This window comes from Balaenoptera ricei, chromosome 2 (assembly GCF_028023285.1).
Source record: "Balaenoptera ricei isolate mBalRic1 chromosome 2, mBalRic1.hap2, whole genome shotgun sequence".
Lineage (NCBI taxonomy): Eukaryota > Metazoa > Chordata > Mammalia > Artiodactyla > Balaenopteridae > Balaenoptera > Balaenoptera ricei.
Window position 1 is genome coordinate 147,982,400 of NC_082640.1, and position 21,133 is coordinate 148,003,532.

At 35.6% G+C, this 21,133-nt stretch overlaps 1 protein-coding gene across 3 annotated transcripts in view; it reads left to right on the forward strand.

Moving 5' to 3' along the window:
- SLC38A6 (solute carrier family 38 member 6) overlaps positions 1-21,133 on the forward strand; it is an 80,982-nt gene that overhangs the window by 40,742 nt on the left and 19,107 nt on the right. For all 3 annotated transcript variants that reach the window (XM_059914347.1, XM_059914349.1, XM_059914348.1), the window contains exons 7-13: positions 3,072-3,154; positions 3,626-3,684; positions 12,028-12,093; positions 12,356-12,409; positions 14,389-14,468; positions 14,815-14,915; positions 20,268-20,392. In XM_059914347.1, the coding sequence (XP_059770330.1) occupies positions 3,072-3,154; positions 3,626-3,684; positions 12,028-12,093; positions 12,356-12,409; positions 14,389-14,468; positions 14,815-14,915; positions 20,268-20,392 (568 nt within the window). The remainder of the gene's footprint in view (positions 1-3,071; positions 3,155-3,625; positions 3,685-12,027; positions 12,094-12,355; positions 12,410-14,388; positions 14,469-14,814; positions 14,916-20,267; positions 20,393-21,133) is intronic.

Below are 21,133 nucleotides of genomic sequence, written 5' to 3' on the forward strand. Positions count from 1 at the left end.
TTAACACTATTGATTCTTCTGATCCATGAACACAGACTGGATATCTTTCCATTTGTCTGTATCTTCAATTTCTTTCATTTAAGCCTCATAGTTTTCAGTGTACTAATCTTTCACTTCCTTCGTTAAATAGTCATAAGTATTTTATTGCTTTCATGATATTGTGAATGGGATTGTTTTCTTTATTTCTTTTTCAGATATTTCTTTGTTAGTTTATAAAAAACACAACTGATTTCTGTATGTTGATTTTGTATCCTTCAACTTTACATAATTTGTTGATTAGCTCTAACAGTTTTTTGGTTGCAGTCTTCAGGATTTTCTATATATAAGATCATATCCACAAATAAAGACAGATTTACTTCTTTTCCAATTTGTATGCCATTTATTTCTTTCTCTTGCCTGATTGCTCTAGCTAGGACTTCCAGTACTATGTTGAATAAGAGTGGTAAGAGTAGGCACCCCGGTCTTGTTCCTGATCTTAGAGAAGAAGCTTTCAACCTACAGCCTTTATTATATTGAGATTTGTTCCCTCTATATCAAATTTGTTGAAGGTTTTTATCATGAAAGGATATTGTATTTTGTCACATGCTTTTTTTTTGCAGCTATTGAGATGATCATATGATTTTTATCTTTCATTCTATTAATGTGCTATATCATGTTGATTGATTTTCATATGTTGATCCACCCTTGCATCCCATGGATAAATCCCTCTTGATCATAGTGTATGATCCTTTTAATGTGCTGTTGAATTCAGTTTGCTAATACTTTGTTGAGAATTTTCACCAGGGTTATTGGTCTGTAGTTTTGTTTTTTTTGCAGTGTCCTTATGTGGCTTTGATAGTAGGGTATGCTGGCCTCATAAAATGAGTTTGGGAGTGTTCACGCCACTCCAATTTTTGGGAAGAGTTTGAGAAGTATTGGCATTAATTTTTCTTGAAACGTTTGGTAGAATTCACCAGTAAAACCATGGGTCCTGGGCTTTTCTTTGTTGGTGGGTTTTTGATTACTGATTCAGTGTTCTTACTCATTATTGGTCTGTTCGTATTTTTTAGTTTTTCCTGATTCAGTCTTGGTATATTGTATGTTTCTAGGAATTTGTCCATTTTCTTAATTTAACAGGCAGTGGGAGACTTTGGCTATCTGGTAGTGAAAGGATACATTATAGCCAACTGGAAATTCTGAGAGCATCTACCAAATGACTTGAAAAAGTAATACCTATTGTCTTTGATGCTCCCAGCTCTCATATTAGCGTGAATTTTACTTTGTTACCATTTTGCATGTGTATATATGCATATGTTTCAGTGTAAAAATATGACAGCTACAATGCAGAAAATTTAGAAGAGAAAGCAAATAAAAATTATGCATAATACCATCTCTTACCTAATCACTGTTATCATTTTATTTCCTTTGAATTTTTCCCAAAAAGCATTTTTCAAACAGATAATAATATTTATTTTGTATTTCTGTCATTAGTAGTTTCCATTTTACTAAATGTTTTTTTCAAAAGCTGCTTAACATTCCATTGAGTGTGCTTTTTTAAAAAAATTTTTATTGGAGTATAGTTGATTTACAATGTGTTAGTTTCAGGTGTACAGCAAAATGAATCAGTTATACATATATCCAATAAAAATTTTTTAAAAAAAGAGTGTGCTGTTTTTGACATAAACATTTTCTATTGTTAGATATATAGGATTTTACCTCAACTTTCTAATATTATAATAATGTTGTAGTCACAGCTTCATACACGTAGAATTCTTTATATTTTAGATTATTCTCTTAGAGTAGGTTACCACATTTTTATTGTCCTTTGTACATATTATCAATGTTTTTCCAAAAGATAATACTAATTGACAAGATCACTAGCAATGTGTGAAGTACCAATTATTCCACATCCTTGAATATTTTTTTAAAATATTTTTACTCATCTAATTTCTATAGCCTTATTATTTATTTCTTTAATTAGTGCCAGAGATTGGATTTTTCTTCATGTGTATTTACTAGTTGTACTTCTCTCATGAATTGTTTAATTTTTATGTACTAAAACAAAGTCTTTACTATTAAAGTCTTGGGGAAATTGTCTAATTTTTTAAAACTTCAACACATGTATTTTTATATTGAAAAATTAAAACCATGTATATGTAACCAGTAAATAAAATAAAAATTTCTTCGTGCTGCTACATAGAAATATCCACTTTTGGTATTTTAAGTATATCTTTCTGACTTTTTTAAAATGTGCATCCATTTTTTTTAAATAATCAAATACACTATCACACTTTTAATCTACCTTTTCTCGTTCATTATTCTATTGCTTTTATATGAAAAATGTAATATGTTTTCTCCTGGTAGTTCATGCCCTTTCCTGAAAATTTGAAAAATATGGAAAACTATAAAGAAGAAAAAGTACCCATCATTCTACCACCCAGGGATAATGGCTATCAATATATTGCAGTTCCTTTCCATTTTTAATGAATCTATATTTTCCCTCAAACTTGTTATCATACTAAGTATATTTATGATATATTCAGTATATTATTATACTTATAAAATGTTTTTTTTATGATTGTCCCATAGTCTCATAATTTATTTTAAAATTGTCATGGTCTTAGATGTTTGTTTCCAATTTTCATTATTTAAATGTTTTCAGTAAACATCTTTTTACAAAAATGTTCTTATTGATGATTGTTCTCTTATTTTTAATAGTCATTTGTTAAGTGTCAAATATTTTAAGGCTCTCAGTATCTATTGCCAAACTGCTTTCCAGAAAGGTAATTTACACAGTTCATACTTTCACTAGTTTTGTGTACATCTCATCACTTCACTCACATTGTCTATTATCTTACTTTAAAATATTTGCTAATTTGGTAGTTGAAAAATGACATCTCATTGTTTTGATACATTTTTAAATGTGAATTCATTAACAAGAATAATAGGATCCCACAAGAACGTATTTTAACAAAAAGAAGTAGGCTTTTCCTAATGGTTGGTTGTAATGGTTATACCGTATGAGTGTGTGTGTGTGTATAAACACAAACACTGAAGTCCTGTGCCTAAAATAGAACTTTTTTTCCTAATAGGTCTTGGTATCTTGATGGAGAAACACTGCTAATAATCATTTGTGTTGCCATTGTGTTCCCTCTCGCACTTCTTCCTAAAATAGGTAAGTCTTTACAGAAGAGGACATAATTTGTTTAGAAGAAAAGAAAAAGAAAGAAAGAAAATAATATTAAGGGGCTTTTAAATTTCATAGTACCACATTTTCAGCAGAAGGTGGTTCTGAATAATTTTGAACTTGGACTTTTAGGTTGTTCAGCTTTCAGCCCTGCCTAGTTAACCTATTACTTGGTTTGCAGTAGTATTTTGTCTGCTCCACTAAAATAAAATCTTTACAACGGAACGTTAAAGAGCAGCCTTTCCTTACAGTGTACCATTAGTGGTCAGCCAGTTCCAATCCTGCTGTACAGAGCTACATAAATGATCTGTGACAGATAGTTGGAATGTTGTTATTCTCAGCCCTAAGCCCCAGATACCAAGCACTGTAATAAAAAACATGCCCAGGATGTATAGCTTTAGCTGCACGTTAGGATCACTTTCCTTATAAATTGCTTTTTATTTTACTGTTATTTTACAGGCTTTCTTGGCTACTCAAGTAGTTTATCATTTTTCTTTATGGTGTTCTTTGCTCTTGTGGTAAGTTTAAAATATAGTGTATTGCTTATCTCCTTACTAAAATTGAACTCATTGTGTTAATGTCTTTTTTTCTCTTAACTCTGTTTTGTGTTGGGAAGGTATCCCATTTTATTTCAACGTGTTATTAAAAGCACTTTTATTCTGCAAAACTGTTTCCTTCATTGTATCTATTTTGAAGAGGCTTAGCTAGAATAGCATTTCAAATTCAGTTTCTCTTCTGGTTAACTAGAGAGGAGAGCATACTAATTCTGTTAAAACCTTAGATGGAGTATAATTCTTTGGCTAGGTGTATGTATCCATTTATTTCTGTACAATATTGTGTGTGTATGTGTGTGTTTTGGGGGATACTCAAGCATGAGAATCAGGCTGGTTCTAATCCGTAAAATCAATTTGGTCCTAGTCATCTTAATTTTTGAAACTTTGTTCCATTAACGAAACCATAGCTTCAGGGGCTTAACCGTTGATGAGATGTAGTAAGCATTGGAGTGCCTGAATTCTATCTGGTCTGGTTTATTCAGCGTGGTTAAGCTCTCATGAAAAGCCTGCTGCAAAGAAATCTTTTTTTTTCACGTGTGGAATGTTTTTTTAAATTAGCTCATTTTTGTTATAACGTAGGAAAAATATCTCTCAGATGGTAAACTTTATTCTAATATTTATAAAATAATTTAATATAAAGATAAGAGAATTTTTTTAAAAAGATAAAAGAATTTGAATTTCTTATTTTTTTTAAATTTTTATTTATTTATTTATGGCTGTGTTGGGTCTTTGTTTCTGTGCGAGGGCTTTCTCTAGTTGCGGCAAGCGGGGGCCACTCCTCATCGCGGTGCGCAGGCCTCTCATTATTGCAGCCTCTTCCGCTGCGGAGCACAGGCTCCAGACGCGCAGGCTCAGCAGTTGTGGCTCACGGGCCCGGTTGCTCCGCGGCATGTGGGATCTTCCCAGACCAGGGCTCGAACCCGTGTCCCCCATATTGGCAGGCAGATTCTCAACCACTGCGCCACCACGGAAGCCCCTCATTTCTTTTTAATTCTTCTAAAACAGATTTTAACATTCCAAAGACTGTATTTTTGTGTGAAATTTTGGGAAAAAAATCCTTTTTCTTTTTGCTTAGCAGTTTATTCCATAGTCAGTCTGTCAAACCTTAAGTAGGATTAAACATTTTAAACTTGCCAAGATACATACCTAAATGGCTTGATTAAACTCTTAAAATCATAAGCTTATTTAAAATCTACTTTGTTATTGAGAAATGAATGAAAGAAAAATGCCATCCAAAAGAGCAAGACAACACATCATTCGTTAAACCATATAGAACCAGATTTCCAAGCTGTCAAAACATTTAGGATGCATTTAACTTAGGCTAAACTATCTTCTGGGATACAAGGATAAAACAACTTTAGATTATTTAGATGAAGTGAAAGTGACCCTGGTTTCAGTGTACAGAAATATTTATACTTTAATGAATGCTCTTAAAACTAAAAATACTTAACAGTGCTTACATTTAATCATTTGTTGAATTTATCAACATTAAAATCATTGCCCTCCCCTGCAAAAATTGCCCAACTTGTATCTTACAAGTAAGTGAATTGAACATACACTTTTAAAAATAAATAATCTATTGCTAATAATTCTTTTTTTCATTTCTAATATCCTACTGGTCTTATTTATTTATTTTAATTTTTTGGCTGCATTGGGTCTTCATTGCTGCGTGCGGGCTTTCTCTAGTTGCGGCGAGCAGGGGCTACTCTTCGTTGCGGTGGCTTCTTTTGTTGCCGAGCACGGGATGGGCTCTAGGAGCACGGGCTTCAGTAGTTGTGGCACGTGAGCTCAGTAGTTGTGTCTTGCGGGCTGTAGAGCACAGGCTCAGTAGTTGTGGCACATGGGCTTAGTTGCTCCATGGCATGTAGGATCTTCCCGGACCAGGGCTCAAACCTATGTCCCCTGAGTTGGCAGGCAGATTCTTAACCACTGCGCCACCAGGGAAGCCTGAACATACACTTTTTTTTAAAGATTTTTTTCTATTTTATTGAGATATAATTGACATTATAAAGATATAAACTAACAGCGCTGCGTAAGTTTAAGGTGTGCAGCATAATGACGACTTACATATATTGCGAGATGATTACCACAATAAGTTTACTTAACATCCATAAACACACTTTTTAGGTGCCACATTAAGAGGGAAACAACAAATAATTTCATCATAGTTTGATTGTTGAGAAGCATCTACATGGTTTAGAGTGGCCTGTATTTGCAAATGAACATATGGATATTAAAGAGAATCAGTGTACACACATTGAATATTTTCCTCACAGGTAATTGACCACACAAGCATTGCATAGTTAGGAGTAATTTGGTTTTTATAGCCAATAATTTGAAGCAGGTAAAATGTATTGATACAGCATGTCTATTGTAGTTTTCACAGTTTTCATTTCTGTCATGGCAGATACTCTTTAATTTGATGCAGATTCCTACTGTAGCTGTCATATGGAAATAATACCCTTATTCTGCATTTATTATGCTTTGCAAACCGTCTGCTCAGATTTTACCTAGGAGCACAATTTAAATTTGGTCTACAATGGGACAGTGAAGACACTGTATACTTTCTTCTTAATTCTCTTTTTAATTGGCATATAGGCATACCTCAGAGATATTGCGGGTTTGGTTCCAGACCACTGCAATAAACCTAGTATTGTAATAAAGCGAGTGACACAAAGTTTTTGGTTTCCCAGTGCATATAGAAGTTATGTTTACCCTGTACTGTAGACTATTAAGTGTACAATAGCATTATGTCTAAGAAAACAATGTACATACCTTAATTTAAATATACTTTATCGCTTACTCAGACATAAAAAGAATGAAATAATGCCATTTGCAGCAACATGGATAGACCTAGAGATTAACATACTAAGTGAAGTAAGTCAGACAGAGAAAGACAAAGATCATATGATATCACTTACATGTGAAATCTAAAAAAATGACACAAATGAACTTATTTACAAAACAGAAACAGACTCACAGACATAGAAAACAAACTTATGATTACCAAAGGGAAAGAGGGGGAGGGATAAATTAGGAGTTTGAGATTAACAGATACACATACTATATATAAAATAGGTAAACGACAAGGACCTACTGTATGGCACAGGGAACTATATTCAATATCTTGCAATAACCTATAATGTAAAAGAAAAAACTTGCTAAAAAATGCTAATCATCATCTGAGCCTTTAGCGAGTTGTAATCCTTTTTGCTGGTGGAAGGTCTTACCTTGATGTTGACGGCTGCTGACTGATCAGGGTGGTGGTTGCTAAAGGTTGGGGAGGCTGTGACAATTTCTTAAAATAAGACAACAGTGAAGATTGCTGCATCGATTGGCTCTTCCTTTCATGAATGATTTCCTGTAGCATGCAATGCTGCTTGATAGCACTTTACCCACAGTAGAACTTCTTTCAAAATTGGAGTCAATCTTTTCAAACCCTGCCACTGCTTTATCAATTAAGTTTATGTAATATTGTAAATCCTTTGTATTCATCTCAACAATCTTCACAGCATCTTCACCAGGAGTAGATTCCATCTCAAGAAACCACTTTCTTTGCTCATCCATAAAAAGCAACTCTGGACCCATTCAAGTTTTGTCATGAGATTGCAGCAATTCAGTCACATCTTCAGGCTCCACTTCTAATTCTAGTTCTCTTCCTCTTTCCACCACATCTGTAGTGACTTCCTCCACTGAAGTCTTGAACCCCTCAAAGTCATCCATGAGGGTTGGAATCAACTTCTCCCAAACTTCTGTTAATGTTGATATTTTGATCTCTTCCCATGAATCACATATGCACTTAATGGCATCTAGAATGATGAATCCTTTCCAGATGGTTTTCATTTTACTTTGCTCAGCTCCATCAGAGGAATCACCATCTCCAGCAGCTATAGCCTTACGCAATTGTTTCTTAAAGAATAAGACTTGGAAGTCAATATTACTCCTCAGTCCATGGGCTGCAGAATGGATGTTGTGTTAGGAGGCATGAAAACAACATGAATCTTGTTGCACATCTCCATCAGAGCTCTAGGGTAACCAGGTGCATTGTCAATGAGCAATAGTATATATTTTTTTAACTTTTTTATTTTTTATTTTTGGCTGCATTGGGTCTTAGTTGTGGCACACGGGATCTTCATTAAGGCATGCGTTGAGGCATCTTTCGTTGCGGCGCGTGGGCTCTTCATTGCAGCACACAGGCTTCTCTCTAGTTGTGGCGTGCAGGTTTTCTCTTCTCTCGTTGTGGCACACAGGTTCCAGGGCACGTGGGCTCGAAAGCGCGTGGGCTCTGTAGTTTGCGGCGCATGGGCTCTCTAGTTGAGGCACGCAAGCTCAGTAGTTGTGGCGCGTGGGCTTAGGTGCTCCGCGGCATGTGGTAACCTAGTTCCCTGACCAGGGATCGAACCTGCATCCCCTGCATTGGAAGGTGGATTCTTTACCACTGGACCACCAAGGAAGTCCCCAAGCAATAGTATTTTGAAAGGAGTCTTTTTTTCTGAGCAGTAGTTCTCAACAGTGGGCTTAAAATAATAAACAGATGTGTTGTCATCAAAGCTTTGTTGTTCCATTTATAGAGCACAGGCAGAGTAGATTTAGCATAATTCTTAAGGGTCCTAGGATTTGGGGAATGGTAAATTAGCATTATTCTACTTAAAGTCCCCAGCTGCATTAGCTCCTAACAAGAGAGTCAAGCTGTCCTTTGAAGCTTTGAAACCAGGCATTGGCTTCTCCTCTCTAGCTATGAAAGTCCTAAATGGCATCTTCTTCCAATAGAAGGCTGTTTGGTCTATATTGAAAATCTGTTGTTTAGTGTAGTCACCTTCATTAATGATCTTAGCTAGAACTCCTGGATAATTTGCTGCAGCTTCTACATGAGCACTTGCTGCTTCACCTTGCACTTCTATGTTATGGAGACGGCTTCTTTCCTTGAACCGCATTGAACCAACCTCTACTAGCTTCAGACTTTTCTTCTGCAGCTTCCTCACCTCTCTCACTCTTCATAGAATTGAAGAGAGTTAGGGCCTTGCTCTGGATTTGGCTTTGGCTTAAGGGAATGTTGTGGCTGGTTTGATTTTCTATCCAGATCGTTAAAACTTTCTCCATATCAGCAGTAAAGCTGTTTCTCCTTTTTTATCATTTGTGTGTTCACTGGAGTAGCACTTTTCATTTCCTTCAGGAACTTTTCCTCTGCATCCACAACTTGGCTAACAGTCTGGTACAAGAGGGCTAGCTTTCAGCTTATCTCAGTTTTCAACATGCCTTCCTCACTGAGCTTAATCATTTCTAGCTTTTGATTTAAAGTGAGAGATGTGCAACTCTTCCTTGTAGTTGAGCAGTTAGAGGCCATGGTAGGGTTATAAATTGGCCTAATTTCAATATTGTTGTGTCTCAGGGAATAGGGAGGCCTGAGGAGAGGGAGGGAGACGAGAACTGCCAGTCAGTGAAGCAGTCAGAGCACACACAGCATCTATGAATTAGGTTCGCCATCTTATGTGGGCATAGTTCATGGCACCCCAAAATAATTACAATAGTTACGTCAAAGATCACAGATCATCAGTCACTATAACAAATATGATAGTAATGAAGAAGTTTGAAATATTTTGAGAATTACCAAAATGTGACACAGAGACACGAAGTGAGCAAATGCTCTTCGAAAAATGGTGCCCATAACCTTGCTCAATGCAGGGCTGCCACAAACCTTCAATCCATTAAAAAACACAGTATCTGTGAAGTGCAGTAAAGTAAAGCACAATAAAATGAGGTATGCCTGAATTTATTTTAGGCTTTCTAAGTATTAGGTTTAAAAATACACAGTGGTTAAGGAAAACATGTATATATTAACCCCAATTTTTTTTGATGGATTCCAATTTTTTCATTGATTATTTTTTTTCCATTGCACCGTTTTTTCACTGATTATTTTTATCAGTATGTGTTTGTATCAATAAATCTGTATAGCATTTATATTACATTTTAAAAAATCAGTCCAGAAAACTATTATTTTCTTAAATTATACTCTCCAAACAGTGCAAATCAAAACCTATACTCTTATCTATTGTCCCAGATCCTTATTTTGCTTATAAGTTTTTGACATAAATTTTTGGCCCTGCTGAAATACCTAAAATTTTAAAAATAAATTTTATTTTAGCAGTGGCTCAGCATGATGGTACCTTTTTTGGTCCATTCTTGAACAAAAATGAATTTCTATTCTTTCTAAAAGTTCTGTCGAGTACAGGTTAGTATTCTAATACTAATATTTGAAGTAATATTTTAATAAGTCAGTAATGAAAATAGAGAACTATATGAATTGATTTTGATTAGATTTGGATTTCCTTCTGCTGAGCACTATGGTAGGCATTAGAGTTGTGGGAGATTAATCAGGACACCACCCTTAAGGATCTGCCATTCTAGTCAGGGAAATAAGATAAATTTATCAGAAAAAAAATAGAGAACAATATAGTCAATACATAATTAAGTACTGATTTATTTGCTTCAAAATAGGAGTGACATAAGAGTTGAGAGGAGAGAAGGATCACCAACAGGTAGAATAAAGAAGGATGTGGAAGGAAATAAAACTTGAGCTGAGGCTTGAAAGATGGGAATGACTTGGAGCAGAGAGAAGAGGGAAGGGCCTCCTGTGCAAGTGAACAAGTATTTTTAATGCTTAATCTTCTTTTCCCCTTTGTCTTTCTTTCTGACCCCTGGGTTTATCTTCTTACTGTGTTCTGCCTTCAACTTGAGCAAGGACTCCCTGTTACCCTTTGTTGTCAGGTATCTTCCATTCCTCTTCTGTACTTCTGCTTTATAGGACGTCACTTGGGCTTGAGATGGGTCTCTGCAGAGAAATTAGCTGTAGTAACTGAATTTTATGTTAATATAAAATCAGGCTGCTAATGATATTTTCTAATTAATAAAAAAATAATCATTTTCTTGCATTTTGGAGCACTGTTTTGAAATATTGGGGTTTGCAAGTCTCGTAATAACAGCTGATAAAATGAGGTAGCTCACATACCGACCTTATCAAACTACCTGGTACACAATGTAAATGTTTGTTGCTGCTGCCACCTCCACTGTTAGTCAGGGGGAAATGTGAGATGCTGAATTTGGAGCAGGGCTGGAGAGAGAGACCAGTAACAACTTTGCTTCTGCCCCACCCCATCCTCATCCTTTTTGGGCAAACATATCAGAAAAAAAATATGGTGAGATTATTGCTTTTGATTTTGTTTTTTCTTTCCTTTTGGTAAGTTGACCATTTAGTTTTATTCCGTATTGAAAACTTACCTAGAAATATCAAAGCAACTTGCCCAGTTTATCCTTACAGTTCTTTTTTTTCTCTTGGTGAGGGTTTTAAATAAGAGTAATTTTTTAGTTGACTCATTAATTTAATCCTAAAAGTATATGTTTTCCTTGGGTTTGTTTTATCACTATGTAAAATTTTGATTGAATTAGTTAAAATCTAAAACTAGATAAATACCGAATAGGAATAGTATAATATTTACTTACTGGTCTTCTGCAAAGGACAGATGCTTCCTTTATTCTCCCTTGCCCTTTTGTATGCTGGGTTTCAGCCTAGAGCAAGTATTTACAGAGTAATTAAGTGCCCTGAAGCAACTACAACAGTGGTAATGTTGACCAACTCAACTGTAGGTCTAGGAACAGGATGGCCACAATTAAGAGTAAAATCCTGAAACATTTTCATTGACTGTTTCTGGGAAATAGCAGCCCTCTGGATTTCTTTTAATTTTTTAAAAAATTCATTTTTACCAGGTCTAGTTCCGTAGCTTTGTGCTCTTATTCTTTGCCACCTTCATCCACATTCACCAAAAGTGATATAAGTCTGAAAAAAGCAAGGAGGGCCAGTGCTCATACATCAGAAATCCCTGAGCCTCCCCCTTTGCATCTACCTGTGACCATTTCCAAAACTGCTATTAATATTTCTCTGTCTGCTACTGATGCCAGGTCCACAGATAGCCATATTCTTGCACTATTGTCACTAAAAACATCATGTTCGCATTCTGAGTTGGATTTTCTTTTAATGCCTTGATACTATTGGAGTTTTGAAAGCTCTCAGTCTTCAGTGAGGGAGATCTCCACCAAACAACTATGCAGCCCCCCATGCTCTCCCACCATAGTTGCCCATGTCAGATGATGGCCCCATTCTATCTAGGGAAATGACATGAACAAAGAATCTTTTATTAGTTAGCATATTATTTGGTATGGTGTTAGATTAATTGAAATAATACTGACCTATTTGAAATCAATTTCTTGTCATGAATTTGGTAAGAAATCATCTGATCCTACTTATTCTTACAGATAATAATCAAAAAATGGTCCATCCCTTGTCCTCTGACATTAAATTCTGTAGAGCAATACTCCCAGGTAATTGTTTTGTTTTTGTTTGGTTTTTTTTTTTCAGTTTCTTCCTTTTTATTTTAAGCTAAAAAGAAAAATAAAATATGACTAATAAGGATTTTTTTCCTAATTAATAAAAAAGTAATGGCTATATTGCATTTTGGAACTTTGTTTTGAAATATTTTTATTTGAAAGCCCAGTAATAATAAATTCATCTTGGTTTTTTTTGATGTATTCTAACTTTTAATGACTGTTGGTTTCTCTCTTTCCCCTCAATCCTCTTAAACAGATTTCAAATGCTACAGATGATTGTAAACCAAAGCTCTTTCATTTCTCCAAAGAGGTGTGTAAGTTATTAACAGATACTTATAGTTTTTTCACATTTCAAGTTTAAGAGATTTGTGTAACAGGGTCTCTTAGGTCTTTTACCTGTAACTAATTAATTTTCATGAAAGTGCTCAGTATAGGGTTGCTTACCAGAAGGTGGCCCATTATGAAACAGCCACCTTTTTTTTGGCACGCCTTTAGATGGAGCCTGTTTTAAATGGGCCACTGCCTAAGAGAACAGATTTACTGAATGTCTGGTCTGGCCAATAAGGTCCTCTGTGCATACAGACTTCCTGTTGCCCTCTGGACTTGTAAAGCTAAATAGCCAATTATATCAAAAACTCCTCCCCTGTGAGTAGAACCTTGGTCTGTGGCTAGACAGCCTCATCCTTGGACCAGCAGTTGAGCGCTGCCAATGCGTCTTCTGGCTGACATTCCAAAGTTGAAATTTATGATGCCTGTAGCAGAAGCAGAAGGACCAAGTCCCCCTTGCCTTCTCTGAGAGGCCTAGGATATTTGAAATGCCTGCAAGAGCCCCTGAGCATCAGCAGAGGAGACAGGAAACTGATCTGAATGATCTCTACTTTACCATTCTAGAAGAGCTCCATGTGTTCCTTGTTGCTGCAGGTTTCTTCATGTACACTTTTTGATTCTGCTAAAATGCAGGTCCCAGATACTAGAATCCCCACTACTCATGTATAACTCTATTAGTGTAGCATTTTAGTGTGATAACTCCTCCATGCAAAATTTTCCTTTTTATTCCCCAGAGTTCTTTTTCGTTGTTGTCTTGTTTTGTTTTTGGCCGTGCCTTGCAGCTTACGGGATCTCAGTTCCCCAACCAGGGATTGAACCCGGGCCACAGTAATGAAAGCCTGGAATCCTAACCACTAGGCCACCAGGGAACTCCCTTATTCCCCAGTTTTTAAATGAGAAATGTCTCTCTGGCCCCACAAGGGAGGTTACCACATCTTTTACATGGTAAAGGCCTCCAGTGCCTTAAAGATTTAGGTAGGGTAATTGACAAGCCAGGAAACTGAGCAGTATATGAAAGAGAATTTGTGAATTGAATTTCATTCTCCTAATCTAGCCTTGGGAAATGCTACAGCTTTCCTTCCTGCCAGCTCTCTTACGATATTTTAGGAGGCCTTGTGTCTGAAGATAGATCTACAGTCATCTGGAACTTCTTTTGCTGAAGAGCCTTAAGTTAGTTAAGGAGAAATTTTTTTAGAGTAGAAAAGAGAAAGTAAATCATCACCATCTATTTTGTAAAGACAGTGTTTTCATTTAGATGGTAACTTTTGTTTGCTTTGTAACTTTCTCTGGTTCTTAACTATTCTAATTTTAAAAAAACAACAACTTTTGTTCATATAGTCCAGTGGATCTGTATGAATTTGTTGGTCTAGAATAAATCATGTTCATTCCCATCAAAAGAGACCCTAGTTATAGATGCTAAGATGTGATTAGTATATTCAGTATTCTCTTAGATTAAGTTGGTACTTGAATTGAGTTGGTGAAAGGAGGTTCAAAAGCATTAACTATTATTGCTGTTTAGGGTAATAAGATGTATTTGAGTTTCCTAATACATGCATTAGGAAAGACTGAGAATTACAATAAGCTCATTTCTAAAATGTTATTATTTTTCATCTTACCTAAATGTTATTTATCTTACCTTAATTATTTTTATCTTACTGATATAATATAGAAGCAGCAGTGATTGTAGTAAAACCAACATGGTGTGGAAGCAGCCAAGAAATATTTTGGCTAGTGTGGGCTATACAGTTATCAAGTAAAATATTTACTGGGGACCATAATTGTGTGTCTCATTTAAAAAAAAAAAAAAACCTCATTTTATAAACAGGTGATTCATGAAACATGAAAGAAATTTAACTAAATTGATTTTTTTTTTTTTGGAGAACTGATTTTATTGTCAAATGAAGTAGTGGTTTCAACAGAGTAGCATTTAATAATTTCATCTTTAAAAAATTTTTTTTTCAGAGTGCTTATGCCATACCAACCATGGCTTTTTCATTTCTCTGCCACACCTCAATATTGCCCATATACTGTGAACTTCAAAGGTACTATAGAATCCTGGAATATTTAAAATGTGTTAGTATGTCTTTTTACTTCTAGGACTTTCAGATTGAATAACATTCTCCTCTGTGAATCCTTCCCTCCCACCACTGGATTGTAGGTGTTAGTTTAAAACAAAACAAAACAACCAAGGCTTAGTTCTAAGCTGAGAATGTTTCTTTGAAGCATAATCCTTTGTGCAGTAATTTCAAATCAAGAATTCTAGTGTGTAGTTATTAGAGAACTAGGTCTTGAGTGATTAAGGAATCCTTTTGAATAGCTTGGGAGATATTTATCTATTTAGATATAATTCAGATCACAGATTCTAATTTTACCATTTTTTTCTTTTAGACCTTCTAAGAAAAGGATGCAGAATGTAACCAATACAGCAATTGCTTTAAGTTTTCTCATTTATTTTATATCTGCACTCTTTGGGTACCTCACTTTTTATGGTAAGTATATTATTTCATTATAGATGACAAAATAAATTGTTCTGTAGTTGATCTCACACCTGAATATGGACTTTGTTTCTGCCTTTCATTAGCAAGTTAATTTGTTCAGGCTGCCAGAATTCAGTGCACCACTGTGGTGGCTCTACAGGCCTTAAAGAACTGATTTTCTTTCTCTTAAAAAGGTGGATCAAATTCAAGATTGATAACTTCATATGAAAATTTTCTTAAACACCCAAGTAAAATCTCGGGCTTAGAAACACTGAAGTCTTTCTACGAGAAAAAAAAAAAGTGCAATAATGATTTTTTTTTTTTTTAATTGAGAATTCAATATGTTAGACTCTAGTTCAGCAGTTTGGGAGGTTGAGCGAATCAGTCATCTTAATTGCAAAAGAACAAGTTGAGAAAGGAAAGGGTTTTACTTGGACTATAGTTGTACCCTTATGTCAGAGACCTCTGCCTTTAGATTTAATTCACACAGTTCTGCAGTGTGTGTTCTGTGCTTTGCCATGAACTTTCTCTCTAAATTTTTAAAGGATTCTTTTAAATTCATAAAATAAAAGTAAAATTTTCTTTTATTTACTTTTGAAAAGTTATGTGCTTGGTGAGTTTTTTTCTCCTCTGGTAAGAACCTCAAGAAAAAATAAAACTTAAAAGTCTAGAACAAGAAAAAAAATTGTAAGCTCTCTTGTTAAATTTGCAAGCACACTTGTTTAATTTGCAAACAAACACATTATAACAAACTGCACTTAATTTGTCAAATCCTTGAATACACTTTTCAGTTTATGAATGCCCCTATAACAACGCTCCAGGTAGATGGCAATTATTACTTTTGTGATATTTAGCTGTTCTGACTCTGATTTCACGGTCGGTGGCCTTGTGCATGTGTTTCAGGTTTTAGACATTCACGATGGCTTGTGATGGTGCTTTGCTTACCTTCCAGAGTTTTTTCAAGTCTGACAAGTTTTTGGACATTTACTTGCATAACTACCTTTCCTAAGCCCAGTGGAAAGAGTATGGATTTTGAAACCCAACAAATATGATTCAAAAAACCACTGTGCTCTAACTAGCTGTGTGGCCTTGAACCAGGGTACTTCACCTTGTACTATCTTCACCTCCTAATCTGTAACACAGGGATAATTGTATAGAGTTATATTGAAGAGGAAATAAGTTATATGTAAAATGCCTGTTACAGTATCTGGCACACAGCAGTCTTCCACAAAGGAGAGCTACTGCTGGTGGTGTATTATCATTACTGTTATCATTATTATTGCAATTATTTCATAATTTCAGGTGCTCTTTTTTCAGCACTGTACTTCTCTTCTTACTGTCATTAATGGAACTTAATTTAAATATGGTAACTTTTCAGTATATTATTATCAGTGTATTATCTTAGACTTTTCAGTATGTGAGAAAATTATAATTGCTCTATATAGTCCTTTTCTTGCTAACTCTATGTCATTTCAACAGTAATAAAGGCGATTGATGAATCTAAATCTGCTCTTGCATTTTTGTACTATGTTGAATAAGAGTGGTAGAGATCTGTACACACCATCCGGAAGAGCGTTACTTCCTACTTCCAACATGAGCATGGATACACTACAATGAAAGTTAAAGCAGATTGTTAAACTTTTTTGATCATTGTTAAGGAAATAAAATTCTTGAAATACATAAACTCTATTTTTGGTTGTTACGTTTGTTTTTGTACAGAGTTGAGCACAGTGATACTTTTCTATAACAATGAGATACTACAGCAGGGTCTTCGTTGGGATTCAGCAAAAACTTAGTGGAATAGCTGTATATTTTTATAAATTGAAATTGTCACCTGGCACAAATACTATTTAGGGATATATTTAAGGATCTTCCAAAATTGAGAAAAAGTCCAAAAAATGGACCTCCTTTTCTTCCCTACGGATCAATAGAGCTATCTGGAAGAAACCTCAGATGGCCTACCAATTTCCAGGACAGCTGAAAAGTAGTTGCAAAAATATTACCATGAGATGTTAGGAGCTGTGTTAAATTATAAGAAAGCTTAGATGGAAAGGGAAGTGGAGGAAGGATGGATGCTAATGCATTTATTGAGCTAACATTTATTCTGTACGTGCCAGGTGTTTTATTATATACATTGCCTAACTCAGTCCTTATGACGACTCTGCAAGATATAGGTTCAGATAGGTTGGGCACTTTGGCCAGTACCTGCAGCTAATGAATAACGAGTTGGGATTTGAATCCAATTCTGATTCTCTCCAGAGTCAATGCCTTTATTACTGTGCTGCCTCCTCCGGAATTATGCCACAGAATCCAAATTCCCTTCATTCCAAGTTTTTCGCAAAGTGAACTTTTGGAAAAACCTGGCTCACTTAAGCTCCAGGCATATCTATCTATCTATCTACCTATCTATCTATCTATCTATCTATCTATCTATCTATTTTTGCCTGAACACAGAGGCTAAATATTTTCATCATGTACGTGAAATGTTTCCTACACAGAGATTTTCCTGGTTATCAAGTAAAGCTGTTCTCTCTGACTTAACCCTTTTCCACTGATGCAGATTCTTCAGAATATCCACGCTTTATGTAATGGAGAAATACAGATCTAAGAAAATCACATGGTAGGCTGGTAGGTAGGTGATAGATAGATAGATAGAAGGAAAGAAAGAATGATATAAAAGTAGTTCCTTCTCCAAAGACAGAAGAAGATTCAGATATTGATTTGCTATTCACAGTGTTTCTTTTTTGGGTTGAAAGTCTTTTACAGTATATTTCTATTGGAATAGCAGTAGCTGTCAGTCTTACAGAAAGAAATTGCTGATTGAGCTTGAGACCTTATCAGGAGAGCTTGAGACCTTATCAGAAGGGCTTGTCACAAATTAACGCCTTCAACTCATTTTATAGATGAGTAGCTTAAGTCCAAGAGGTGAAGTGACCTGTCTCACAATTAGTGGTATGTCTCCAGAATATTAATCCAGTGATCTTTCTGTTACTCTGTGATAATCTTTATAAACTTCATCCCCTGTTTGACAGTGTGTATTAAACAGGACAGCCTCCTGACTTCAATAGAATATATAACTTGCAGAGATCACCATCAGGTTCTTCCTGAGATTTGTAGAGATTTGTCTGAATGCAGAGAATTGTGTTGTACTCTATCCCTTGCGTAAGGCTCAGCTAAGAACACAGAATTGACTGGCTCAGGAAAAAGGTTTTTGTCTTGGGAAAGTAGAAAGTAGACATGTAACCGGTATTTTGAATTTGTAATAAATCTAGTTCTTCAGGCTTCTGGAGCTGCTTGGGATCCTTTCATTCAGTGCTCTCAAGGCTTAGTTAATATCTAAATTTTATCAGATTAAAGGGACCAATAAGTATGTACCTAGATTAATAATATTGGCTCTGATTACAAATGTTAAAGGATTATAAGGTGAGGAATAAAAAGTGTTCCTCTGGTAAACCAGGCCAATACCCAAATGTTGCATAATAACCAGACCATTTTAAAAGTCTACAAAGTTCTTAAGCAGTAAGTGTTAATAGCTCATTTTTATGATTCAGAAAATGGAAATAAAATAGTTTGCTATATTTTTCAAAAGAGTCACAAGTATCTCACATATTTGGGACTAGAATCCAGCTTTCCTGGCTCTTCTTAATCTCTTACTTGTTCCATTAGTCCCACGTTATATCAAGTATGTCTTTGATACTTTCAACAATTAGTTTCTATCCCATTTCCATCATTACTAATCTAGTTCAAATTCTCATTACCTCTCAGTGGTTATGACAGTATCCTTCTAACTGTTATTCCTGTTTTGGGCCTCTTTTTCTTCCAATCTGCCTTCCTGCTTAGTTCAGATCATAATGCACTGTTCTTCAGAAGTCATTGCATCTCTGTGGCCTACCAGATTGAGTCCAGACCCTACGAAGAGCTCTGTTACTGGTCTTAAATGCATTTCCAGCCTTATCACCCACTACTCTCTTTGCTCTACCGCACAGTCTTTCAGCCTCTGAAGTGCTATTGGGCTGCTCATTTTCTTGGATGCGTATTGCTACCAGAGAGAATTTCTTCCCCACATCTTTGAATGTCAGCACACATACATTAACTCATGTCATGTTCTCAGTAACTCTGTAGGTCAATATATTATTGTCCCCATTTTACAAATGTAAAAACCAAGAGACTCAGAGAAGTTAAGTTGCTAGTAAGAGTAGGATTTGAATCTTAGTCTGTTTGATCGCAGAATTCAAGCCCCTCTACTCTCCTGCTGCTCACTCTATCATGATGACTCTTCTCAAGTCTTCCTGGATTTCGTTCACGTTCATCCCAAAGCCATAGTTATCTTTCCCTGTTCAGAATCACCATAGCTCTTTGTTTAGACCTTCTTCTTCCACTTAAGTGTGTCTGTGTTTACACACTTTCTATTATATGTGTGTGTCTTCATCTTATCTCCCCTTTAAATTTTAAGGTATTTGAAAACAGAGGTGTATTTGATTTGTCTTCTTATTTTCTCCAAAGTGACTTTTCCAAACCGTATGGTCTCAAATTAAAAAAAACAAAAACAAAGAACAACAACAAAAAAACCACAATTCTATTCTAAGTACAAGCTCATCTTTCCCTACAAGGCAGTGATATGGAGTGTTCTTGAGAACTCTCACTCTTAATAGCCCTCCTCTGGCTTGGAGTGAGGAAGACGTGAGGATAGAAGAACACCAGAGAGCAAAGCATGGTCAGCTTGTTCAGATTCTGTCACTGACTACCACACTGGCTTGCTAAGGAAGCCATTACCCTAACACTGCATTCTCTTTTATGAAAGATGAATCTATAGATGAAATGTTGATGAAGCAGGTAACATGCACAAAACTATAAGATCCTAGAAAACATTGCAATATTAAGGAAAGGCTTTGGCATCAAAAAACTTTGGGAGTACAGCTCTGCCAGCTCTGCCCCTTTGTACTGTATGATCTTGGACAAGTCAGTTAATAATTTTTAGCCTAGCTACCTATCTTATATTGTTATCATAAGGACCAAATTCAGTAGTATACATGAAAGCACTTTATAAAATAAGTGTTGTTCAAAACCTTCAGATTATGGAAAAGTTCTAAAGAGATTTTCTTAAATGTATATTCATTGTCATAATTTTAGAGATTCTGCCTGGGCCAATTTCTAGTTTCATTAAAAGAAAACACTGTAGGTTTCCAGAAGATATTTACTTAATGTCTCTGTGTTTCATAGGATAGGAAAAAGGCCAGAGATGGATTTGGTACTGGGAATCCAAAATCTGTTAAGATCCGTTTGTGCAAAGGAAAATAATGTTACTGTTATTAACATCTTAGTAGTTTATAATGTGAACCTTATTATTGTTTTTTAAATTTGCAGACAGTGTGGCGTCAGAATTACTACAAGGTTATAGTAAATACTTGCCACATGATGTTGTCGTCATGACTGTGAAGTTATGCATACTATTTGCTGTGCTTTTGACAGTCCCTCTAATCCACTTCCCTGTAAGTACTCTTAAAGGTTTTGTTGCTTGGTGTAGCAGCTCCCTAATATGGCGACACTAATTCTTTACAGACTAGAATGTTTGAATCACATCTAGTCTTGTATATCTTATTCATTTGTCCAGTAATTGATCAAAGACCTCATACTTGCCTATGGCCCCATGAAAGCACAAAAATAACAGTGAACCGCTAAACTAATTTGTGCTTTTTCAGATTTAGTTTAGATTTACGCTCTCCCACAGCATTGTTTCCAATTTAGAGACTATCGTTCTTCTAAAGTTTTTTGGGTTTTTTTTTTCCCCTTTAATTCTGTATTCTGTTTTCAAAAGAATGTGCGCGAAGAGGAAAAAGTCAAGTCAGCAAAAATAAGCTCCTTCTAGTTTATTGGAAATTTATTTTCACATAGACGTTCTAGTCTAATCTTAGTCACAGATTTTATTTGCTCTAGAGTTATAGTTTAAGGGGCACAGCAGATTATCACTCGGCATTTAGTTGCCATATGTAAGACTCTTGAGAATTTCTGGGAGAATGGAATCATAGGCTTTGGGTACAGATGCTTCTAGTGGACGACTTGAGCCCCTGAACGGGGAGCTCCTTAAGACTGGGGCCTTCTCCCTGTGGGGACCGCAGTGCCAGGAGTGCAGCGGGGGCTGGGTAAACGCTTGTGGGACGTGACTGCCTGTTGGCCGCCTTAGCAGTGGAGAGCATCATGAACTAGTTTTCACATTTACATGCTGTGAAACA